Source organism: Oncorhynchus keta, chromosome 7 (genome assembly GCF_023373465.1).
Source record: "Oncorhynchus keta strain PuntledgeMale-10-30-2019 chromosome 7, Oket_V2, whole genome shotgun sequence".
In the NCBI taxonomy this organism is placed as follows: Eukaryota; Metazoa; Chordata; class Actinopteri; order Salmoniformes; family Salmonidae; genus Oncorhynchus; species Oncorhynchus keta.
Window position 1 is genome coordinate 9,190,361 of NC_068427.1, and position 21,569 is coordinate 9,211,929.

General features: G+C 41.6%; 1 protein-coding gene across 2 annotated transcripts in view; it reads left to right on the forward strand.

Annotated features, from left to right (window-relative positions):
* LOC118385937 (ubiquitin carboxyl-terminal hydrolase 37-like) overlaps positions 1 to 21,569 on the forward strand; it is a 31,389-nt gene that overhangs the window by 930 nt on the left and 8,890 nt on the right. The window contains exons 1-16 of one of the 2 annotated variants that reach the window (XM_035773193.2): positions 77 to 256; positions 2,899 to 3,106; positions 5,745 to 5,910; positions 5,997 to 6,085; positions 6,185 to 6,300; positions 6,639 to 6,716; positions 7,069 to 7,157; positions 7,249 to 7,342; positions 7,428 to 7,583; positions 12,436 to 12,567; positions 12,901 to 13,024; positions 13,095 to 13,312; positions 13,532 to 13,649; positions 18,454 to 18,533; positions 18,645 to 18,809; positions 20,105 to 20,155. In XM_035773193.2, the coding sequence (XP_035629086.1) occupies positions 2,933 to 3,106; positions 5,745 to 5,910; positions 5,997 to 6,085; positions 6,185 to 6,300; positions 6,639 to 6,716; positions 7,069 to 7,157; positions 7,249 to 7,342; positions 7,428 to 7,583; positions 12,436 to 12,567; positions 12,901 to 13,024; positions 13,095 to 13,312; positions 13,532 to 13,649; positions 18,454 to 18,533; positions 18,645 to 18,809; positions 20,105 to 20,155 (1,850 nt within the window). In that variant the 5' untranslated portion in view covers positions 77 to 256; positions 2,899 to 2,932. Of the gene's footprint in view, positions 1 to 76; positions 257 to 2,898; positions 3,107 to 5,744; positions 5,911 to 5,996; positions 6,086 to 6,184; positions 6,301 to 6,638; positions 6,717 to 7,068; positions 7,158 to 7,248; positions 7,343 to 7,427; positions 7,584 to 12,435; positions 12,568 to 12,900; positions 13,025 to 13,094; positions 13,313 to 13,531; positions 13,650 to 18,453; positions 18,534 to 18,644; positions 18,810 to 20,104; positions 20,156 to 21,569 lie in introns of those variants that run through there. The other variant, XM_035773194.2, reaches the window with a different exon arrangement.

Below are 21,569 nucleotides of genomic sequence, written 5' to 3' on the forward strand. Positions count from 1 at the left end.
CCATCTTTGTTATCAATTCATCGTGGTTAAGTATCGCGAGAACACATGTGATATGTGTTCTCGTATATCATTTCCTCTAGATTTTCACATTCCCGCCATCATCGAGTACTGGAGGAAAACGTCGTGTTGACCACACTGTCAACAACATAATACTGGGGCCAACGAATGCCGGCTAAACCAACTTACTACTCCCCGAGGATTTAAAACGAAAATATTCAAATTTACAAGTTTCGTTGAAGGGATATTTCATTCAAAGGCAAGTGTTCCTTGTCTTGTAATTAAGTCAAGGCGATGTTTATCTCCAAATGACAAAATCAAATTAGCTAGCTATTCCTTGTCCTTTTTAGCAGCCAGCTATCGTTAGTTAGGAACTTGCTCGTGCATGGGACACGGCTAGACATTCACAGCTAGCTAGATGTGTAACTATCCAATGTTGTTTTGCTGAGTTGATTTGGGGGCGTCATTCTCATCTCGTAATATTCAGTTAGCCAGCTACCTAGCTACTAAGCTAGCTAAGGTTAGCTAACTAACTAGTGGTTAGCGGTGCATCATAGCAGTTATCTAGCCAACAGAAACTCATTCGAGTGTAGTGTGGTTGTGTCCTCCCTGTCCCAGACCGTATCTGTGCGTCAGATGTTTGCCCAGGAAGCTCCGATTCAAACGAATAGACAGCTCTGAAAGCGTATTAAATGTCAAAATACGTGTAATGACACACCAACTACAGTATGGAGTTTCGCTTAGGAACTATCTACATTTACTCCCTTCATGGCCGGTATCTACGTCCAAAAAAGGTGTAAATAAAACATTTGCAAGCAACCAAATGTATTTGGACATGAATACGCTTGCAGAGTTGTGTAACGCCTCGGTCACACGGACAGCTCTGTTGCATGTTGGAAGAAGTACATTAATTTCCAATGGAACGCTGCGTTTGCCTTGCAGCATTGCGGAGTTTTGCTTTGCGTTTTGTGTGTACAAATGTTGGATTTATCGAATGTTTGCTCAAACTATATGCGCTGACGGCTTGATAGAAATGGTTGCATAAGGTAAATGTTGAACTTTTGTTGCACATATATCCAGATGATGCTGCATACCATTTTGCGCAACGACGCTGTAGGCACAACGCTTCGATCACACCGACAGTGTCCTTGCGCAAAATAGTATGTGGTATAATATAAATAGTTTTATATTTCTTAAAAAGTAGTGAACCGGGCCATTACTCGTCCTGTATTATTGGACAGCTATAGTAATTTGTAGCGTGGGCAAAAAATAAAACATCTTAAAATATTTTTTACTTTTGCCATCTGTCCTAGTGTTGATTTGCTATGTTTTTTAAATATTTTTTTTTTTACAGAAATCACCATAGCAGCACATAGCATCATGCTGGCTTGCTTTTACAATTACTGTTCTTGCTTTCTTGTCCCGCTATGCCCACAGGTATGTTTTTTTGCATCCCTCGTCTAAATAGAATAAAATATGTAAGTCCACAAGTTTGCGCAGTGCCCCTCTTTTACATTAGTTTGGGAGATAAGGTTGAATCTCTGAACATGGCTATTTGTCATACAATGGGGGCATACTTAGCTAAGCATCGTTATGCCAGTTCGATTATAGCTAGCTAAGTAATGTTAGTTTCCCCTCTATCTAGCTATGTCACTTGCTAGCTAAATTTAACCAATTGGCTAAGGATGCTTGTCGTAATACACTGCAGCCCAATGGGTGATGCGTAAACAATACCTTTGATTATTGTGGATAATGCCACACTTACACTTCCCTGCCTAGTAGAGCTTCCCAAGACTTTACTTGCAATTCGGTAAACAAGTGAACCCCTCCCTGAATAGGTTAAAAACGAAATTGCATCATGCAAAAATTTGTCACTGCCAAATAAGAACACCATGTGACCAAACATAAGCAGAACATTTCAATTTACAGCTTGAAAAATTTGCCCAGGTCACGTGCACTGGTCTGCACAGTATATTATTTAATTCAAGTATTTTGGCATAGTGTTCCCTTTCAAACCAGACTTACCCATAGGACAGAACAACTGGTGTTGCGCCAACAATGTGTTAAAAGTTACTGGACAACTCAGTTACTGCTCTCTTACTCGTGGTCTTAATGTTAAAAATATATTTAAAGTAGTCGTGGGTGGTATCCAGATTGTCATACCTTCATATTGTTCTTGTAATATCCTGTGATATTCTGTAACACTTGCACTGAACACAAGGGGTACTATTTTCAAACCCAACTGAGCCTCTGAGATCTAAAGGTGAATGTAAACTAAATGCTAATGAACGCATTGCGAACATTTTATACTATTTGCAGGACAGACATCCCAGCTCAAAATTATACAAATAATTAAAAAGTGCATGCTACTCAGTTTGCTGCATGCACAAAACAAATACTTGATCCAGGATGGAATTCACTGCTATTACCAAGCAAAGCTTAATTTTGCAATGACTTAAGCACTTAGCTAGATGGCTAACTAGCTACTAAATTAGCAAACAAATGCACACAGTAGCACATTTTAGACAGTAAACATAAGATATTTCGCTCGCAAACATGTAGTTGTGAATTCTATAACTAGATCACCTGTTGCGTGCTGCACAACAAACAGTAAGTGACTCACAAGGCTTCGGTCTCTCATTGTTGTATGCTTGTAAACAAATACCACGTGACTGGGGACTACTGTTAATCAATTTATCTCCTATTGTATTGCACAAGTTGACTGCAGGTATTTACTTAAGTAGCTACACATTCAAATGTATAATTAAAAAAAAATCTAAATAGTTTTGACGGTATTGAAAAGCAATCCTGTGGCTATTTCCAAATATCCGGTATACCGCCCAAGCCTAATTTAAAAAATATGTCCTTGTTTGCACACAATCTACTTTTCCCTTCCATTAGGTTTATTTGGAGAGCACAACCCTGACCATCACTAATGGCAGCAGCAGTGCCCAAGCTCTCCAGTGGAAGCGTTGTCAAAATACGCTACAACAGCATAGACGTGGGCACCACTCGATGGAAGGAGGGGACCTTCGAGGTTCTTGAGAAGGATAACAAGGTCAACCTGTGCCTGAAGTTCAATGCCGGTGGTGCACTCAAAAGTTTCCAGGTAATAGTTTTCCCTATATGTGCTCATTCACCTAACAAAATGGCATGATTACATTGGACTTGAATAGCTGAAATTGTGTATGTTAAGACTGTCTTTTAAGGTACAGTACCAGTCAAAAGTTTGGACACTGACGGATTCAAGGTTTTTTCTTTATTTGTACTTTTTTCTACATTTGTATAATAGTGAAGACATCAAAACTATGAAATAACACATATGGTGTCATGTAGCCTAGTGGTTAGAGCGTTGGGCCAGTAACTGAAAGGTTACTGAATCAAATCCATGAGGTGTCAAGGTAAAACGATTTGTCGTCCTTCCCCTGAACAAGGCAGTTAACCCATTGTTCCCCAGTAGCCCGTCATTGAAAATTATTATTTATTCTTAACTGAATTGCATAGTTAAAAGGTTAAATAAAAAAATACATATGGAATCCTGTAGTAACCAAAAAAGTGTTAAACAAATCAAAATATTTTATATTTGAGATTCTTCAAATAGCCACCCTTGGCCTTGAATGACAGCTTTGCACGCTCTTGGCATTCTCTCAAGCAGCTTCACCTGGAATGCTTTTCCAACAGTCTTGAAGGATTTTCCACATATTCTGAGCACTTGTTGGCTGCTTTTCCTTCACTCTGCGGTCCAACTCATCTCAAACCATCCCAATGGGTTGAGGTCAGGTGATTGTGGAGGCCAGGTCTTCTGATGCAGCACTCCATCACTCCTTCTCGGTCAACTAGTCCTAACACAGCCTGGAGGTGTGTTGGGTCATTGTCCTGTTGAGAAACAAATGATAGTCCCACTATGTTCAAACCAGATGGGATGACATATCACTGCAGAATGCTGTGGTAGCCATGTTGGTCAAGTGCCTTGAATTCTAAATAAATCACAGACAGTGTCACCAGCAAAGCACCATCACACATCCATGTTTCACTGTGGGAACCACACATGCCTAGATCATCCGTTCACCTACTCTGCATCTCACAAAGACACGGCGGTTGGAACAAAAAATGTCATTTGGACTCAAACTAAATTAGAGATTTACACCTGTCTAATGTCCATTGCTTGTTTCTTGGCAAGTCAGTCCCTTCTTCTTATTGGTGTCCTTTAGTAGTGGTTTCTTTGCAGCAATTTTACCATGAAGGCCTGAGTCACGTAGTCTCCTCTGAACAGTTGCTGTTGAGATGTGTCTGTTACTTGAACTCTGATGCATTTATTTGGGCGGCAATCTGAGGTGCAGTTAACTCTAATGAACTTATCCTCTGCAGCAGAGGATGAAGCTGGTTGAGAGAATGCCAAGGTTGTGCAAAGCTGTCCACAAGGCAAAGGGTGGCTTCTTTGAACAATCTCAAATATGCATGCTACATTTGGATCATTTGGGGTCTCTCGGACCGATGCACTTTTATCTTTGATGCGTCTCGTTGAAACTTAACATCCCTAATCGGAGCTCGTGTATCGAATCGTCTTAATATAGTATACAGTGGGGCAAAAAAGTATTTAGTCAGCCACCAATTGTGCAAGTTCTCCCACTTGAAAAGATGAGGCCTGTAATTTTCGTCATAGGTACACTTCAACTATGACAGACAAAATGAGAGAGAAAATCCAGAAAATCACATTGTAGGATTTTTAATGAATTTATTTGCAAATTATGGTGGAAAATAAGTATTTGGTCAATAACAAAAGTTTGTCTCAATACTTTGTTATATACCCTTTATTGGCAATGACAGAGGTCAAATGTTTTCTGTAGGTTTTCACACACTGTTGCTGGTAATTTTGGCCCATTCCTCCATGCAGATTTTCTCTAGAGCAGTGATGTTTTGGGGCTGTTGCTGGGCAACACAGACTTTCAACTCCCTCCAAAGATTTTCTATGGGGTTGAGATCTGGAGACTGGCTAGGCCACTCCAGGACTTTGAAATGCTTCTTACGAAGCCACTCCTTCGTTGCCCGGGCGGTGTGTTTGGGATCATTGTCATGCTGAAAGACCCAGCCACGTTTCATCTTCAATGCCCTTGCTGATGGTAGGCTTTGTTTCTTTGGTCCCAGCTCTCTGCAGGTCATTCACTAGGCCCCAGATCGAGGGAGATTATCAGTGGTCTTGTATGTCTTCCATTTCCTAATAATTGCTCCCACAGTTTATTCCTTCAAACCAAGCTGCTTACCTATTGCAGATTCAGTCTTCCCAGCCTGGTGCAGGTCTACAATTTTGTTTCTGGTGTCCTTTGGCAGCTCTTTGGTCTTGGCCATAGTGGAGTTCGGAGTGTGACTGTTTGAGGTTGTGGACAGGTGTCTTTTATACTGATAACAAGTTCAAACAGGTGCCATTAATACAGGTAACGAGTGGAGGACAGAGGAGCCTCTTAAAGAAGAAGTCACAGGTCTGTGAGAGCCAGAAATCTTGCTTGTTTGTAGGTGACCAAATACTTATTTTCCCCCATAATTTGCAAATAAATTCATTATAAATCCTACAATGTGATTTAAAAAAAAATATATATATTTTATTTTTCCATTTTGTCTGTCATAGTTGAAGTGTACCTATGACCAATTACAGGCCTCATCTTTTTAAGTGGGAGAACTTGCACAATTGGTGGCTGACTAAATACAGTTGGGCAAAAAAGTATGTTCATTATATATGTCTTTGCTTTCAGCTCAACCAGAATGTGAAGAATGTCATTATGCATTCCATGCACACTATGCGACGAATTGTGGTGTCTCTTAAGGATGGCAGTGTAGTCACCCTTGAGAGAATTCCCACTGCTGTGGCTGAGAAAATGAAAGAATATCTTGAGAAGTTGAAGCAGGGAAAACCAACAGGTAACAATCTATTGGAACTTGTAGATCATTAACTGTTTCCTGCGGAACTGGTGTCCTTCTGTTAGACAAGTGTTGTTTTCTTGTAGTTCTAAAGACATCCCAGGGAAGTGCAAGCTTCAGTGTGCTCGGGAATCGATCCGTAAAGAAAGAGATTAGCCCACCTGGAGAACGACAGGTAAAGAGTTGTAAGAAAGTACCTGTCATTTACAACCATACTGTTCCTGGTTTTTGCTTCTCTGAAAATATTACTTATTTAAATCTGGCTCTGTTTCAGACAACACCCAGACGACCCAGTGTGGACAACAGGGAGGAGACGATGCCCCGCAAACCTCTGAGCAGTCCCAGCAGAGTCACCTCCACACCTTCCCGCAGTGGGCTGTCTGAGAACAGGTAGGCAAGCCAACACACCAACCATCCAGGTAGATGGAGCATCACACGCAGGCTGCATCCTGACCGCACTCATACTTCCCCCCCTCATTTATTTAAGTGGATTGGACTTTTAAGTTCACATGGGGGAATGAACAAGTGCATACTTCTGGGTGAGGGGTATAAAATCCCAACCTCTTCCACTCTTGTCTCGCTATCCTTTCTCCTGAGATTGCATTTCTTCATTTGACAGAGGCTTTAGTCTTCATGTATGCATTTGTCTCATAACCACTCTTAAAGGGACATTTTAAAAATGTGTACTTCATATTCATCATCTTCAGAACCATCTTTTGCCCCTTCAGGATTGAGAAGAGGAAGAGACACCTCACCTCTGACAGTGACCTGACTAAGGACTACCCCAAGGAGAATGACTCATCCAGGTATGACAACGACAGTGTTACTTTACCAAGCAAAGGGTTGACTTCACATCCCTTCCTGTCAATTTAAGCTTATGTCCATTGCGGCCTCGGGGTGTCTAGCGAGTGGGGGTGAGGAGGTAGGTGTTTTTACAGTGACGGCCATGATTTTAGCAGCACCGGTTTCGCGTAAAAGGGAAACCGCCATTTAACATTTAAGTCATTTAGCAGACGCTCTTATCCAGAGCGACTTACAAATTGGTGCATTCACCTTACAACAGATCAAAACTTTTTGACCAAATTTGCTGTTACTACACTTTGCCTTTGTAGGGCAGAGTTGTGCACCAGTGAATCTAAACTGTTTCTCGTATTTCAGCAACAACAAGACCATGTCGGACCCCTCCAGGAAGTTTCTGCTGAGCTGCAAAGACAAGCTGAAACAGGCAGAGGAGAACCGCTGCTCTGGTAAGCCCTCGTCAGACTGAGATGACCTTCTCCAGACTAGAACTGTGCCGTCTCTAGTCGCCCTGTGATAACTGTCTACCTTTCCCACCAGTTTTACTGGTTCCAGCGCCACTTCAGCCCACGTCATTCTACGGCAGCCGATCGGTGACCAAAGACTACTCCACGAGTCACTCTTTCCTCGACAGGTAAGTTATTTTTTTTGCGCCTTAATTTAACCAGGTTGTCCCATAGATGTTAAGAAAACATTCTTATGCATCGTTCCCTCCACAGGCCATCCAGTACATCCCAGACCACCTCGGCTAAGAGAAGTCTCATGTTACCCAATCACTCGACCCCCTTCAAGAAAGTGCGCCCCATGCTGGACTACGGTGGCTGGAACAAGCCGAGACCATCCACTCTGGCCCAGCCCCAGCCTCCACTGCAAGGGTGAGGAGACATCCCAGGGTTATACTGATAATTCTAAAGTTAACCTCCGGAGTCAATGAGGGGCTTTTATAGTGTTGCCCACCTACCAGTAATGTGTGATTTACTATATCTGTTAATGCTCGTTATGAATGTGCCATACGGCTGACCCCAATTAGTCGATTGTTTGGTCGATGGGCTGTTTGGTCGGCCAAGATTTTTATTTTTTTTGTCAAGCAGTTGCAAATACAATTTAAGGAACACGAGACACCGGTCTTATTCACGCCCATCTCTGTGATCTAATCCATTATGGAGGCCAAGACCAATCCATTGTGTCGGCTGCGTGGATGGCACAGTCCAAGAAGAGGGGGAGTGTGGCTGAGATGCACAATGCACATCTCTTTCCAGAATGCTCGCTCTCCTACCAATTTGTGCACATTCATTGGTTCTTAACTTCATTGTGTGAATTGTTTGAGTTAGTGTCTATTAATTCTCCATTACATAAATCACCAGCAGTACATTTGCTGTTAATTCCTATATTTTTTAATCTACAATGTTTGTTTGGTTATTGTTTGCAGAGCGCACAACCTATGCTACACTTGTGAGAAACAAGTATGGGTTTATTTAATTACTTTTAAGAGTTTAGTCAATTTAGTTAGTCTTTTGTATTGAGCGCTCCTGTCAATTTTTAGTAAGGACGCGCACCTGATTACGCATGGAAGTAGGCCTATAGGCTACCTGGCCTATGTGCAAATGAAGGCCTATAAATGTGCCCATTTGGGGATCTGATAGTATTTCTGATTGGCTTAATGCACCACCACTAATGAGCTGTGGAGCCTCTCAAAGTAATGTTTTCTCAACCTCGAACAGCAAGCAAACAGTCTTTTTTTTAATATCTATTGAGAATGACAGTAGTTCCTCTATGTAAACTAGGCAAAAAAAAGAATCGTCCTCTCACTATCAATTGTTTATTTTCAGCATACTTAACATGTGTAAATATTTGTATGAACATAACAAGATTACACAACGGAGACATAAACTGAACAAGTTCCACAGACATGTGGACAGAAATTGAATAATTTATCCCTGAACAAAGGGAGGGGGTCAAAATCAAAAGTAACAGTCATTATCTGGTGTGGCATTAAGTACTGCAGTGCATCTCCTCATGGCCTCCTCATGGCACTTTTTCCAGTCCTGTCTGGTCCAGCGACGGTGGGTTTGTGCCCATAGCTGACGCTGTTGACGGTGATGTCTGGTGAGGACCTTCTTTACAACAGGCCTACAAGCCCTCAGTCCAGCCTCTCTCAGCCTATTGTGGACCGTCTAAGCACTGATGGAGGGATTGTGCGTTCCTGATGTCACTCCGGCAGTTGTTGCCATCCTGTACCTGTTCCGTAGGTGTGATGTTCGGATGTACCAATCATGTGCAGGTGTTATTACAAGTGGTCTGCCACTGCGAGGACGATCAGCTGTCTGTCCTGTTTCCCTGTAACGCTGTCTTAGGCGTCTCAGTACGGACATTGCAATTTATTTCCCTGGCAGTCCTCATGCCTCCTTGCAGCAAGCCTAAGGCGCAGATGAGCAGGGACCCTGGGCGTCTTTCTTTTGGTGTTTTTCAGAGTCAGGAGAAAGGCCTCTTTAGTGTTCGAACTTTTCATAACCGTGACCTTAATTTTCTGTCTGTAAGCTGTTTATCTTTGACTGTTCCACAGGTGCATGTTCATTAATTGTTTATGAACAAGCATGGAAAACAGTGTTTAAACCCTTTACAATGAAGATCTGTGAAGTTATTTGAATCATCCTTGAAAGATAGGGTCCTGAAAAAGGGACGTTTTAGCTGAGTTTATTTGAAAAGATATTTCCAGCTCTCTTTTCAATAACCACTCAGCATGAAAGGGAAAAATATCATGATCTGATCCAGTGGAAATGTCATCAAATAGGCCTACCTGATTATTTCTTATCCCTTATGCCTGTGTCTGGCCCCAGCTCACTAGCACGGGAAACTCGGAAGGCCCAGAATATCTTATGCAAGTTTGCTTGCATCATCTGCTTTGGGTCAGACCCAAGTTAATAGTTGATACAATGTTTAAAGTTTGTGGCCATGGCCTGTCTGCAAATGTGATTTATTTCTATCAGGATATTTTCAACCTGCAGGCTGCAATATTTTTTTATTTGTTTGCTTATGTAGGTGATTGTTTTTTAGTTTAGTTGGCAGTAGAAGTTACTTTTTAAGTTAGTATAACTTTCATTTGGATACAAGTTTAATTAACCACATGACAATGATTGAGATAAAGAGGTTATTATAAATTAAATTAAACCGTTCCATGAAAGAACTGGCACGCAGATTGGTAGAAGTCTTAAGACAAATTGGCATGCCACATGATAATGGTTGCTGACGACTCATGTAGCTTATTACTGGCAACTTACTTACGGAGTCTGCGAAAGCCAGCAGGAACGGGAGGAGGATGGTAAGGTTCAGGTTAAGATTTTATTATTCTGGCGATCTTGTTCTCTGGCCCCCTCTTGAGTCATTTGACTTATTTCATCAGAGTGCGCTTAACCCCTCTAGACTCGATTGACGCACCGGTCAGTCAAAGTAACGTAATGCAAAAATCCCCATCAAAATCCGTCAGTTTAACCTAGTGATATCTATTTTTTTTTTTTTCATTGGATCAGTCTCAATCTGCCAATGTCGCCCTTCCACATCTGCAGTGAAAGGTGGCATAGCTAGAGCAATGTTTGTCAGACCACGAGACAAACATCTGTAGCGTCCTAACTAAGCCACTGGGGAAAGGGTAGACTCAAACAAACACGATGGTGGTCTCCATTTTGCTCAACGACCATGGGCAAGTGTCACGTGACTCGTCTGAAGTCCATAGTGTCGATGTGCCAAATTCTGTTTGTAGCTTCCGAACCGTTTGGGCTACAAACTGTGAGCCCACTGTGAAAGGTGAGATTCTTCGTTTTGCTTTACGACCACCACAAGTGTCACGGGACTTGTCTGAAGGTAACCAGCACCAGTATTATTATTATTTTTGATTGAAGTATGAAGGTAGGTTTGCTACCTACCCCAAAAATGTTTAATATGTGTAAAATAATACTATTTTAAAAAATATATTTAAAAAAAAATATGATGTATGCCTTTGGAAAATATTCAGATTTCCAATTTTTTTTTGTTACATTACAGCCTTGTTCTAAAAGGGAGTAAATGAAAAAGAATTCCTCAGATCTATACACAATACCCTATAATGAAAGCAAAAGCTGTTTCTTTTATTTTTGCAAATGTCTTAAAAACAAACAGCTTATTTACATAAGTATTCAGACCCTTTGCTATGAGACTCGAAATTGAGCTCCGGTGCATCCTGTTTCCTTGATGTTTCTTCAAATTGATTGTAGTCCACCTGTGTTGAATTCAATTGATTGGACATGATTTGGGAAGGCAAACGCCTGTCTATATAAGATCCCGCAGTTGACAGTGCATGTCAGAGCAAAAACCAAGCCATGAGAGGTCAAAGGAATTGTCCGTAAAGCGCTGAGACAGGATTGTGTTAAGACAACAGATCTGGGGAATGGTACCAAAAAATGTCTGAAGCATTGAAGGTCCCCAAGAACAGAGGCCTCCATCATTCTTAAATGGAAGAATTTTGGTACCAACAAGACTCTTCCTAGAGCTGGCCAAACTGAGCAATCGGGGGATAAGGGCATTGGTCAGGGAGGTGACCAAGAACCCAATGGTCTCTCTGACAGAACTCCGGAGTTCCTCTATGGGGATGGTTGTCTTTCTGGAAGGTCCGGAGCGAGTCAAAGATGAACGGAGCACAGAGATCAGAGATCCTTAATGAAAACCTGCTCAGGACCTCAGACAAGAAGACTCGAGGCTGTAATCGCTGCCAAAGGTGATTCAACAAAGTACTGAGTAAATGATCTGAGAGGCTGTAATCGCTGCCAAAGGTGATTCAACAAAGTACTGAGTAAATGATCTGAATACCTATGTAAATGTGATATTTCTGTTTTTTTATTTTTACTAAATTGGGAAACATTTCTAAAAACCTGTTTTTTGCCCTGTCATTATGGGTTATAGTGTCTCGATTGATGGGGGGGCAGTTTAATATATTTTAAAATAAGGCTCTAACCCAGGGTGTCATTATCAGGCCCGCAGGATAATAATATTTTCCTAATGTTCTTGTGCTTCTTTACACCAAAACAAAGGAAAGACATGATATTTTGGTTATTTATAGCAGTATGGTATAATTTTAATGGTCCGGCCCATTGACATCTCCCTAAAATAAATGGTTTGACACCCCTGCTCTAACCAAACGTGAAAAAAGTCAAGGGGTCTGAATTCCTTTAGAAGGCACTGTATATCATGAGCTTTCTCATCTCCCAGATATAGGACAAACACTTCAACCTTGTTTCTGATTGATTTTGAATGTATTTTCTGCCATTTTATGGTAGTACGTTTTTAGATATCCCAATGTTATGTTTTTTTTTTATATATAAAGGGGTCCTTGATATTCAAAATCAAATGGCTAAATGATCCATAGTGTGACCATCTCAAAACAATTCCATGTGTCAGATTTGAACCCACCCCCCCCCAACGGCGTAGGCTCTTAAGAATTAAAGCATCAAAGCTTAATACATAGAGTTGATTTTATTAAAACACACAGGGTGTGTCTAACTGGAAAAATACACACAAAAGAATGTCAGCCAATTGATTGGTCGAAAGAAGACATTTCGGTCAACAGACTTTTTGTTGTCGCTTACAGCCCTAATGTGCCGAAGTAGATGCTTTCAGTTGAAAACATGCCTTTTCACCAGTGGTTGTGGTACATGGATGGAGTTATACTTACAGTTTTCTCTAACCTCTTTGTTGCAGATTCTCCAACCTGGGCAACACGTGTTACATGAACGCCATCCTGCAGTCTCTCTTCAGCCTGCCGTCGTTCTCCAATGACCTGCTGAAGCAGGGAATCCCATGGAAGAAGATCCCCGCCAACGCCCTACTCAGGTAGCCTACTGTTACTGCAGTCATCCTTTTAAAAACATTTTTCTTTAGCAGATGCTCTTATCCAGAGCGACTTACAGCAGTGATTGCACACATTTTTGTATTGGTCCCCTGTGGGAATCGAACCCACAACCCTGGCGTTGCAAGCGCCATGCTCTACCAACTGAGTAGAGTCAATATTTCCACTTTAACGTTGGATTTACTCTTTTTAAAAGCTGTTTTTGTTTAGGTGGCTTAGTGTTTTCATGGCTATGACTCAGTATTTCTCTAACTGCTCAGCTGACTTGTGTACCTGCCCTGCACCCTCACTGACCCTCCTCTCTGTTGTGCATGCAGACGCTTTGCCCACTTGCTGGCCAAGAAGGACATCTCGTGCCCCGAGGTAAAGAAAGACCTGCTGAGGAGAGTGAAGAGTTCCATATCCTCCACAGCTGAGCGCTTCTCTGGATACATGCAGAACGTAAGACCTATAATATTTGCACCACAACCATTTTGGCTCTTTTGTAGCTCTGTATACTCACGCCCCCCAGGACGCCCATGAGTTCCTGAGCCAGTGTCTGGACCAGCTTAAGGAGGACATGGAGAAAGTGAACAAGAGCTGGAAGAGCGAATCGGCGGCGTGGGACGAGGCCCCCCAGCAGGCGGCCGCCGTCAGGCCTGGGGAGGAGGCGGACACCTCACACACGTACACCTGCCCCGTGGTGGTCAACATGGAATTTGAGGTGCAGCACACCATCACCTGCAAAGGGTGAGTGGATCATCAGACTGTGGATTTCTGGGTCGTGCATCTCTTCCCTGATGGAAAATAAAATAATAGACGCCATAGATTTAGCTTTTAATAGTCCATACCTTTTAGCTTTTATGGTATTACCTTTCCTAAGCATATGAAGTTGTCATAAAGACTGACTGAATGTCATGTTATAAACAACAAATCATGAAAAAAGGTTGTGCTATTGTGTGGTTTCAGCTGTGGAGAAGTGGTGACCAAACGGGAGCAGTTCAACGACCTGTCCATTGACCTGCCTCGCAGGAAGAAGGCCATCCCTCTCCGGTCCATCCAGGACTCTCTGGACCTCTTCTTCAGGGTGCGTGTCCGCTGTCCCTAAAAAACCACCAGGCTAGCTCCTGTCCAAATATATTGTATATCAACTAGGGCTGTGGCGGTCATGAAATTTCGTCAGCCGGGCATTGTCAAGCAAATAACTGCCGGTCTCACGGTAATTGACCTAATGGTCAATTGACTTAATGATCAATTAACATGAACACATTTATCAATTCCTGGCTTCCACACACAGCCTACAAGCCACTGATACAGACCTTTGGACATCTACATTTTAAAAAGTCTAATAAATCCATGTACACTTTCACAATAAATCCATTATTTATTTTAGACTGGTCTAAAGAAACATGATATGAAGAAAATGTAGTCCATTTCAGAAGAACAGAATAGCATACTCCTTGTTGTCCTTATCTGGCTTTGCCATATTGCTGTGGGCTATACTCATTTAGCAGACATTTTCTTAGAATCCCATGCCATTATTTTATCATGTTTTATAGTATGAAGAATACAATTGAACAAAGCTGAAATTTTCCTCAAACGATTTGAGAGTGTGCACATTCTATGTTGAGCAGTTAAAGAAACGGGTACTCCTATATGCTTAATTTAGAGTTATTTATGTAACGTTAGTTCTACAAACATTGGGCTCCTTGTTTATATTTGTTATACATTCTAAGGCTGCATGATGCGACTAATGATGATTTGAAAAAAGTCACATGAAAGGCATGAGCTCTGCTTTGTTTTTTGTGCAGGCTGTTCACACTTAATCAGTCTCTCATTCACAATTTGACAAGCACTTGATAATGCCTCGGATTTCCCGGCGGTATCCCCTTTGTTTGGCTGTGTTGCCCCCTCAAGAAATCCACGCCCTTTGCGGCTAGTGGCCGTTGTGCCCTTGGGCTGAATATAATAATTTGAATTTGCTTCTCCCTGTGTGCTCTGAAGCACCTCTCACTCACATGGGTCTCCGTCACGTGAAGACAGACACATCGAGGATGCAACTGCACGTGTCCTTATACAATTCCGAGGTGCATATTAAAGATATTGGAGAAACTGTCCACATTTACTTTGTCAGCCAACAAGATGAGTAGGCCTAACACAGCAGAAGCACTTGCAGATGTCAATCTACTATCCCTTATAGTACAAAAGTTGACCTATTATTTTCTGTGCAAGAAATAAATATTCCCAACATAGTCTGGAACACTTGTGGGATGCCAAATTAATACAATCACTAGCATAACATTTTTTTTTTTTACACAATGAGGCTGATGCAACAGAACAGAATGTTTAGCTTAAAATGTTTATTAACTATCAGGCTATTTCTTCAAATTATGAGCGCAGCAATGTGCACACGGCAGTAGTCTATAAGCGCAAATGTTCCATTAGCGGGAAAACACCATTATCAAAAGTGACCGCAAATGTGATTATGCATGTAATGCTTTTATTATAAAGGTACACTTTTATGGTAAATTATCTAACCCAAACTTGAAACTGGCGGGCTGCTTATGTTGCCAGTTAGGCTCTACACCCCTTGTAAAGCGGATTAATGTGCTTCATTTTAAGAAGTTATTTGGTCACTAGTTGTGATACAAACCGTATGAAAACTTATAGGCCTATGGGCTAGGCTACATGAGGTATGCTACTATGATTATAAAAAGCCTTATTGCACACAAGCTGGGCATCGTTCACAAGTGATCGGCTAATTTTGTCACCTATCAGACTTCTTGATTTAATCTTGTCTTTACATATACTAAATAAAATGTGAAATTTGATTTAGGATGGACCATTATCATGCACCTGTCTCACACCGGGCAGTGGGAAAAATACATCTACTGTATGCACTTAAATAGCAAATGGAGGATGCTTTTCCCGTGGTTCATTTTCACGCTCCGACTGCTCTTAAACGCTAGTAAAACCAAATGCATGCTTTTCAACCGTTCGCTGCCTGCACCCGCACGCCCGACTAGCATCACCACCCTGGATGGTTCCGACCTAGAATATGTGGACATCTATAAGTACCTAGGTGTCTGGCTAGACTGTAAACGCTCCTTCCAGACTCATATCAAACATCTCCAATCTAAAATCAAATCTAGAGTTGGCTTTCTATTCCGCAACAAAGCCTCCTTCACTCACGCCGCCAAACTTACCCTAGTAAAACTGACTATCCTACCGATCCTCGACTTCGGCGACGTCATCTACAAAATTGCTTCCAATACTCTACTCAGCAAACTGGATGCAGTTTATCACAGTGCCATCCGTTTTGTTACTAAAGCACCTTATCCTCTTAGTCCGCCCCATCCCGCATGCGGGATCGTGACTACAGCCTCAAGCTCATTACCATAACGCAACGTTAGCGATTTCTAAAAATCGCAAATGAAATGAAATAAATATGCCTGCTCTCAAGCTTATCCTTTTCTTAACAATCCTGTCGTCTCAGATTTTCAAAATATGCTTTAGAACCAGAGAAAATCTATAATTTTTGTAAGAGTGGTGATAGCTAGCTTAGCATTTAGCGTTAGCATTTAGCACGCAACATATTCACAAAAACCAGCAAAGGGATCAAATAAAATAATTTACCTTTGAAGAACTTCAGATGTTTCAATGAGGAGACTCTCAGTTACATAGCAGATGTCCAGTTTTTCCTGAAAGATTCTTGTGTAGGACACATCGTTCCGTTTTGTTACTATGCATTTGGCTACCGAAACTAACCGAAAATTCAGTCACCTACACGTCAAACTTTTTTCCGAATTAACTCTATAATATCGACTGAAACATGGAAAACGTTGTTTGAATCAATCCTCAAGGTGTTTTGTCATATCTCTTAATTGAAATGGCAGTCCTAGAAGACTTCTTTGTTCTCTGATTCGGATGGAAAAATACTGGTAGCTGACTTTTGCGCACCAATTTCCACGCAGACACCGTGTGGGACACTTGGCAATTGTAGTCTCTTATGGTCAATCTTCCAATGATATGCCTACAAATACGTCACAATGCTGCAGACACCTTGGGGAAACGCTAGAAAGTGTCCGTTCATTCCTGTCGCATTCACAGCCATATAAGGCGATCATGGAAAACGTACCTTCAGAAATCCTGTTCATTTCCTGGTCGCTCAAACATCTTGGTTTTGCCTGAAGCTTTTGTTCTAAGGCACTCACAGTGAAAATCTTTGCAGTTCTGGAAACGCCAGAGTGTCTTCTTTCCAAAGCTATCAATTCCAAGCATAGTCGAGCATCTTTTAGTGACAAAATATTGCGCTTAAAACGGGCACGTGTTTTTATCCAAAAATGAAATACTGCCCCTATAGGACTAACAGGTTATACCACCCACCACTGCGACCTGTATGCTCTAGTCGGCTGGCCCTCGCTACATATTCGTCGCCAGACCCACTGGCTCCAGGTCATCTACAAGTCCATGCTAGGTAAAGCTCCACCTTATCTCAGTTCACTTGTCACGATGGCAACACCCACCCGTAGCACGCGCTCCAGCAGGTGTATCTCACTGATCATCCCTAAAGCCAACCCCTCATTTGGCCGCCTTTCGTTCCAGTTCTCTGCTGCCTGTGACTGGAACGAATTGCAAAAATCGCTGAAGTTGGAGACTTTTATCTCCCTCACCAACTTACTTCAAACATCTGCTATCTGAGCAGCTAACCGATTACTGCAGCTGTACATAGTCTATCGGTAAATAGCCCACACATTTTTACCTACCTCATCCCCATACTGTTTTTATTTATTTACTTCTCTGCTCTTTTGCACACCAATATCTCTACCTGTACATGACCATCTGATCATTTATCACTCCAGTGTTAATCTGCAAAATTGTAATTATTCGCCTACCTCCTCATGCCTTTTGCACACAATGTATATAGACTCTCTTTTTTTCTACTGTGTTATTGACTTGTTAATTGTTTACTCCATGTGTAACTCTGTCTGTTCACACTGCTATGCTTTATCTTGGCCAGGTCGTAGTTGCAAATGAGAATTTGTTCTCAACTAGACTACCTGGTTAAATAACGGTGAAATTTAAAAAAAATATTTAAAAAATGCCAGCCAGGTAGGCTATACTTCTGTTGTAAAAATGAGCAATGTGCTTTATTAAGTTGAGATATAAATATAGAAGGCCTAGCCTATAGAAAGCTGATGGGATCCTCTTAAGTAGAGGCCATCACTCTTCTTTCTCACGCAATTGCATAGCCTATAGAAATGTTGCACAACATGGGCTCTCATGAAGTGTTTGATTAGATTTGATAACATTTGCATTGATGTCAGGGTGATTAGAGGGACAGTAGAGTGCTGAGTACCAGGCAGTTAGCAAGTTTGTTAGGCTACTAATGACCATCATCAGCACTTGGAGACTCCTAATTACTGTGACTGCCTTCATGACTCGTGACCACCGGTGTGGCAGTAATATGGTCACCGTAACAGCCCTAATATCAACTCACTAAAGCATGGGTGACCAACTTTTATATTAAAAACCAAACAAAACAAATTGGGTGGGAGGGACATACTCAATATACTTTAAAAATGACTAAAACCAAATTGAAACTGAAGAAATAATGGAGCTACAGTCACCGTTTCTTGACTGTGTCCAGCTCACTAATAATAACTGAAATGAAAGCTAGACAGTCGGGGAGCATCAAATTACCAACAACTTTGACGCCAAGGAAATGTAATATTTTCAGTGTGGCTCTCCGGACCTCGTTGAAGAACGAATGCGGCCCTAGAGGCAAACAGGTTTGACCCCCCTGCACTAAATGCAATGAAACAGTTAACCTAGTATCCACATCCTAATAGGAAGTAGATGAGTTGAATGTGTGTTGATGTGTGTTCCAGATGGAGGAAATCGAGTATTCTTGTGAAAAGTGCAGCAGGAAAGCGGCAACAGTGACTCATAAATTCAGCCGACTCCCCAGGTATGCCTGTGTGTCTACAACAGTGATCTGATGTTAAAGTGAATGAGAAGTGGTACGAGGTTCACCAGAACCCTAAATTCATTCCTTTCTGTTGTTTTCCCCCCCATGCAGAGTTCTTATCTTGCACCTGAAGCGCTACAGCTTCAACGCCCAGCTGTCCCTAAACAGTAAGCTGGGCCAGCAGGTGATGATTCCCCGCTATCTCACACTGCTGTCCCACTGCACAGACACTACGCAGCCCCCCCTCAGCCTGGGCTGGTGCGCACATGGAACCATGTAAGAAACACACCCCACAGTGAAAATTATCTAACGTTTGTTGCATAATTATACAATTTTACCAAGGCCGGACATTAATTTTTGTACTCCACATTTTTTGGGGTGTTTAACACTTTGGACCAAAAAGGTAACGGAAAATTGTTGTATGATGCAGGGCACCACTTTACAAAATAAAATGTGTTATTAGGCCTGTTACAGTGCCTTCAGAAAGTATTCATACCCCTTGACTTATTCTACATTGTTACAACCTGAATTCTAAATGGATTATTTTCCTCACCAATCTATATTCAATACCCCATGAAAACATGTTTTTAGAAATGTTTGCAAATTTATTAAATTAAATACAGAAATATCTAATTTCTATACGTATTCACACCCCCTGAGTCAATATTTTGTAGAAGCACGTTTGGCAGCAATTACAGCTGTGAGTCTTTCTGGGTAAGTCTCTAAGAGCTTTCCACTCTGTATTGTCAACATTTGCCCATTATTCTTAAAAAAAATTCAAGCTCTGTCAACTTGGTTGTGGAGCATTGCTAGACAACCAGTTTCAGGTCTTGCCATATTTAAAAAAAATAATAAAAAAATGTAAATGGCTAAAGCAGCCTACTTCAAAGCAAGGTAGCTGTTTATCGATAACATCCTTTCAGGGGAGATCTATTGACAGCATGGGAGACATTACTCAATTCTTAATTAGGATTATCTAAGAATATATTTTAAAGTTGTCAGTGACATGCCCAACGTTGAACAGAGGGGAATCCCAGCTTTTCAATGGTGTCAGACTTCTACAGCCAGAGTAAGCATTGATTTATTAACGCACCCGTTGATCAACTGCGTGTCGCCATTTGTAGTTATGGTGGTGAAGTTTAGGACATTGGACATAACTATTATCATGTATTAATGTAATTGTCAACTACAGAGAACAATCCAGGCTACACAATAGGTGTTGAATTGGCTAACTAGTTGTTCTGTCATTATTTTGTAGCCTTACCTGCTGTAATGTCTTCCTCTCTCATCTAGCACACATGCAGTCGATGCACACACCCATGATTTTTCCAGGGTTGGTCTGTACAAAACCTGTTTGCTGACAGAAAATGTGCACGTAATTTACTAATCGGCAAGGATTAGAAACAAATGTGCACACGTGGCTACACACTGATCTGTTCTTCGATCTCAATAGCACATCTCGCCAAAGGGATTATTGAAAGACCACTCTGCCTGTCAATGCAATACAATCCTACTCTAATGTGCTCTGCAGAAATTAAATGACCTTACCACACCCTGTTTTTTTTGTACAGGGCACGAACACTGAAGGCCTCCCAGTTGGTGAACTCCTCCTCACTACTTTGGTAAGCCACTCATTTAACCGTTCTCTAACACTATGGTATCACTTCCATCCCATGGACACCAATCATGTTTACAGTAGGTCTTTTGTTTCTTTGATGTGAACATTGTGTAGATCAGCAGTTCCCAAACTTTTCCCATTCCAGGGACTACCAAATCACCGGCAAACTCTTGAGGATCACATTCCAGGAATGGTGCAAATTAACAAAGTATCTTGGCGGTCAAATTTAGTTCATTTTATCAGTAAATGTAACTTATTATTAATAGTTGTATTATTATTATTATTGTAAAACGGTGTAGAATCAGCTTGATTCTCACGTCTTTGTCGAAGACGTTTGGACCTTTTTTGATATTTTCAGTGGTATTGTTAACAGACGTGAGAAATAAAAACAGGTTCAGCCCCTGGTTCGACCGTGATCTTGCAGAGTTACTCCACCTCAAGAATTGCATTTGTTGAAAGGCTCAGGAACGTGTATACTCAGGCTGACTGGCTCTCGTTCAGGCAAATGAGAAATAAGTGCACTCAGGCTACCCGGAAGGCCAAAGTTAGTTACTTTTAAGGAGCAGTTCTCTCTCTCTCTGTGGGTCTAACCCCAAAAAGTTCTGGAAAATGGTTAAAGACCTGGAGAATAAGCCTTCCTCCTCACAGCTGCCCATGTCCCTTAATGTTGATGATGTGGTTTGTTTCTGACAAGAAGCACATGGCTGAGCTCTTTAATCACCACTTCATTAAGTCAGGATCCCTGTTTGACTCAGCCATGCCTCCTTGCCCGGCTAACATTTCCTCATCTCCCACGCCTTCTAATGCAACTATCCCCAATGCTTCTCCCTCTTTTTCCCATGCCCCGCTACAATGTTTCTCCCTGCAGGCAGTTGCTGGGTCCGAGGTGCTACAGGAGCTTCTTAAACTTAACCCCAAAAAAACCATCTGGGTCAGATGGTTTAGACCTTTTCTTCTTTAAGGTTGCTGCCCCTATCATCGCCAAGCCTATCTCTGATATTTTTAACCTGTCTCTCCTTTCTGGGGAGGTTCCCATTGCTTGGAAGGCAGCCACGGTTCGTTCTTTATTTAAAGGGTGAGACAAAGCAGATCCTAACTGTTACAGACCTATTTATAGTTTGCCCTGTTTATCAAAAGTGTAGGAAAATTGTAAATAATCAACTGACTGACTTTCTTGATGTCTATAGTATTCTCTCTGGTATGCAATCTGGTTTCCGCTCAGGTTATGGATTTGTCACTGCAACCTTAAAGGTCATCAATGATGTCACCATTGTTTGATTGTGCTGCTATTTTTATTGACTTGGTCAAAGCTTTTGATACGGTAGACCATTCTTGTGGGCCGGCTAAGGAGTATTGGTGTCTCTGAGGGGTCTTAGGCCTGGTTTGCTAACTTCCTCCAAAGAGTGCAGTGTATAAAG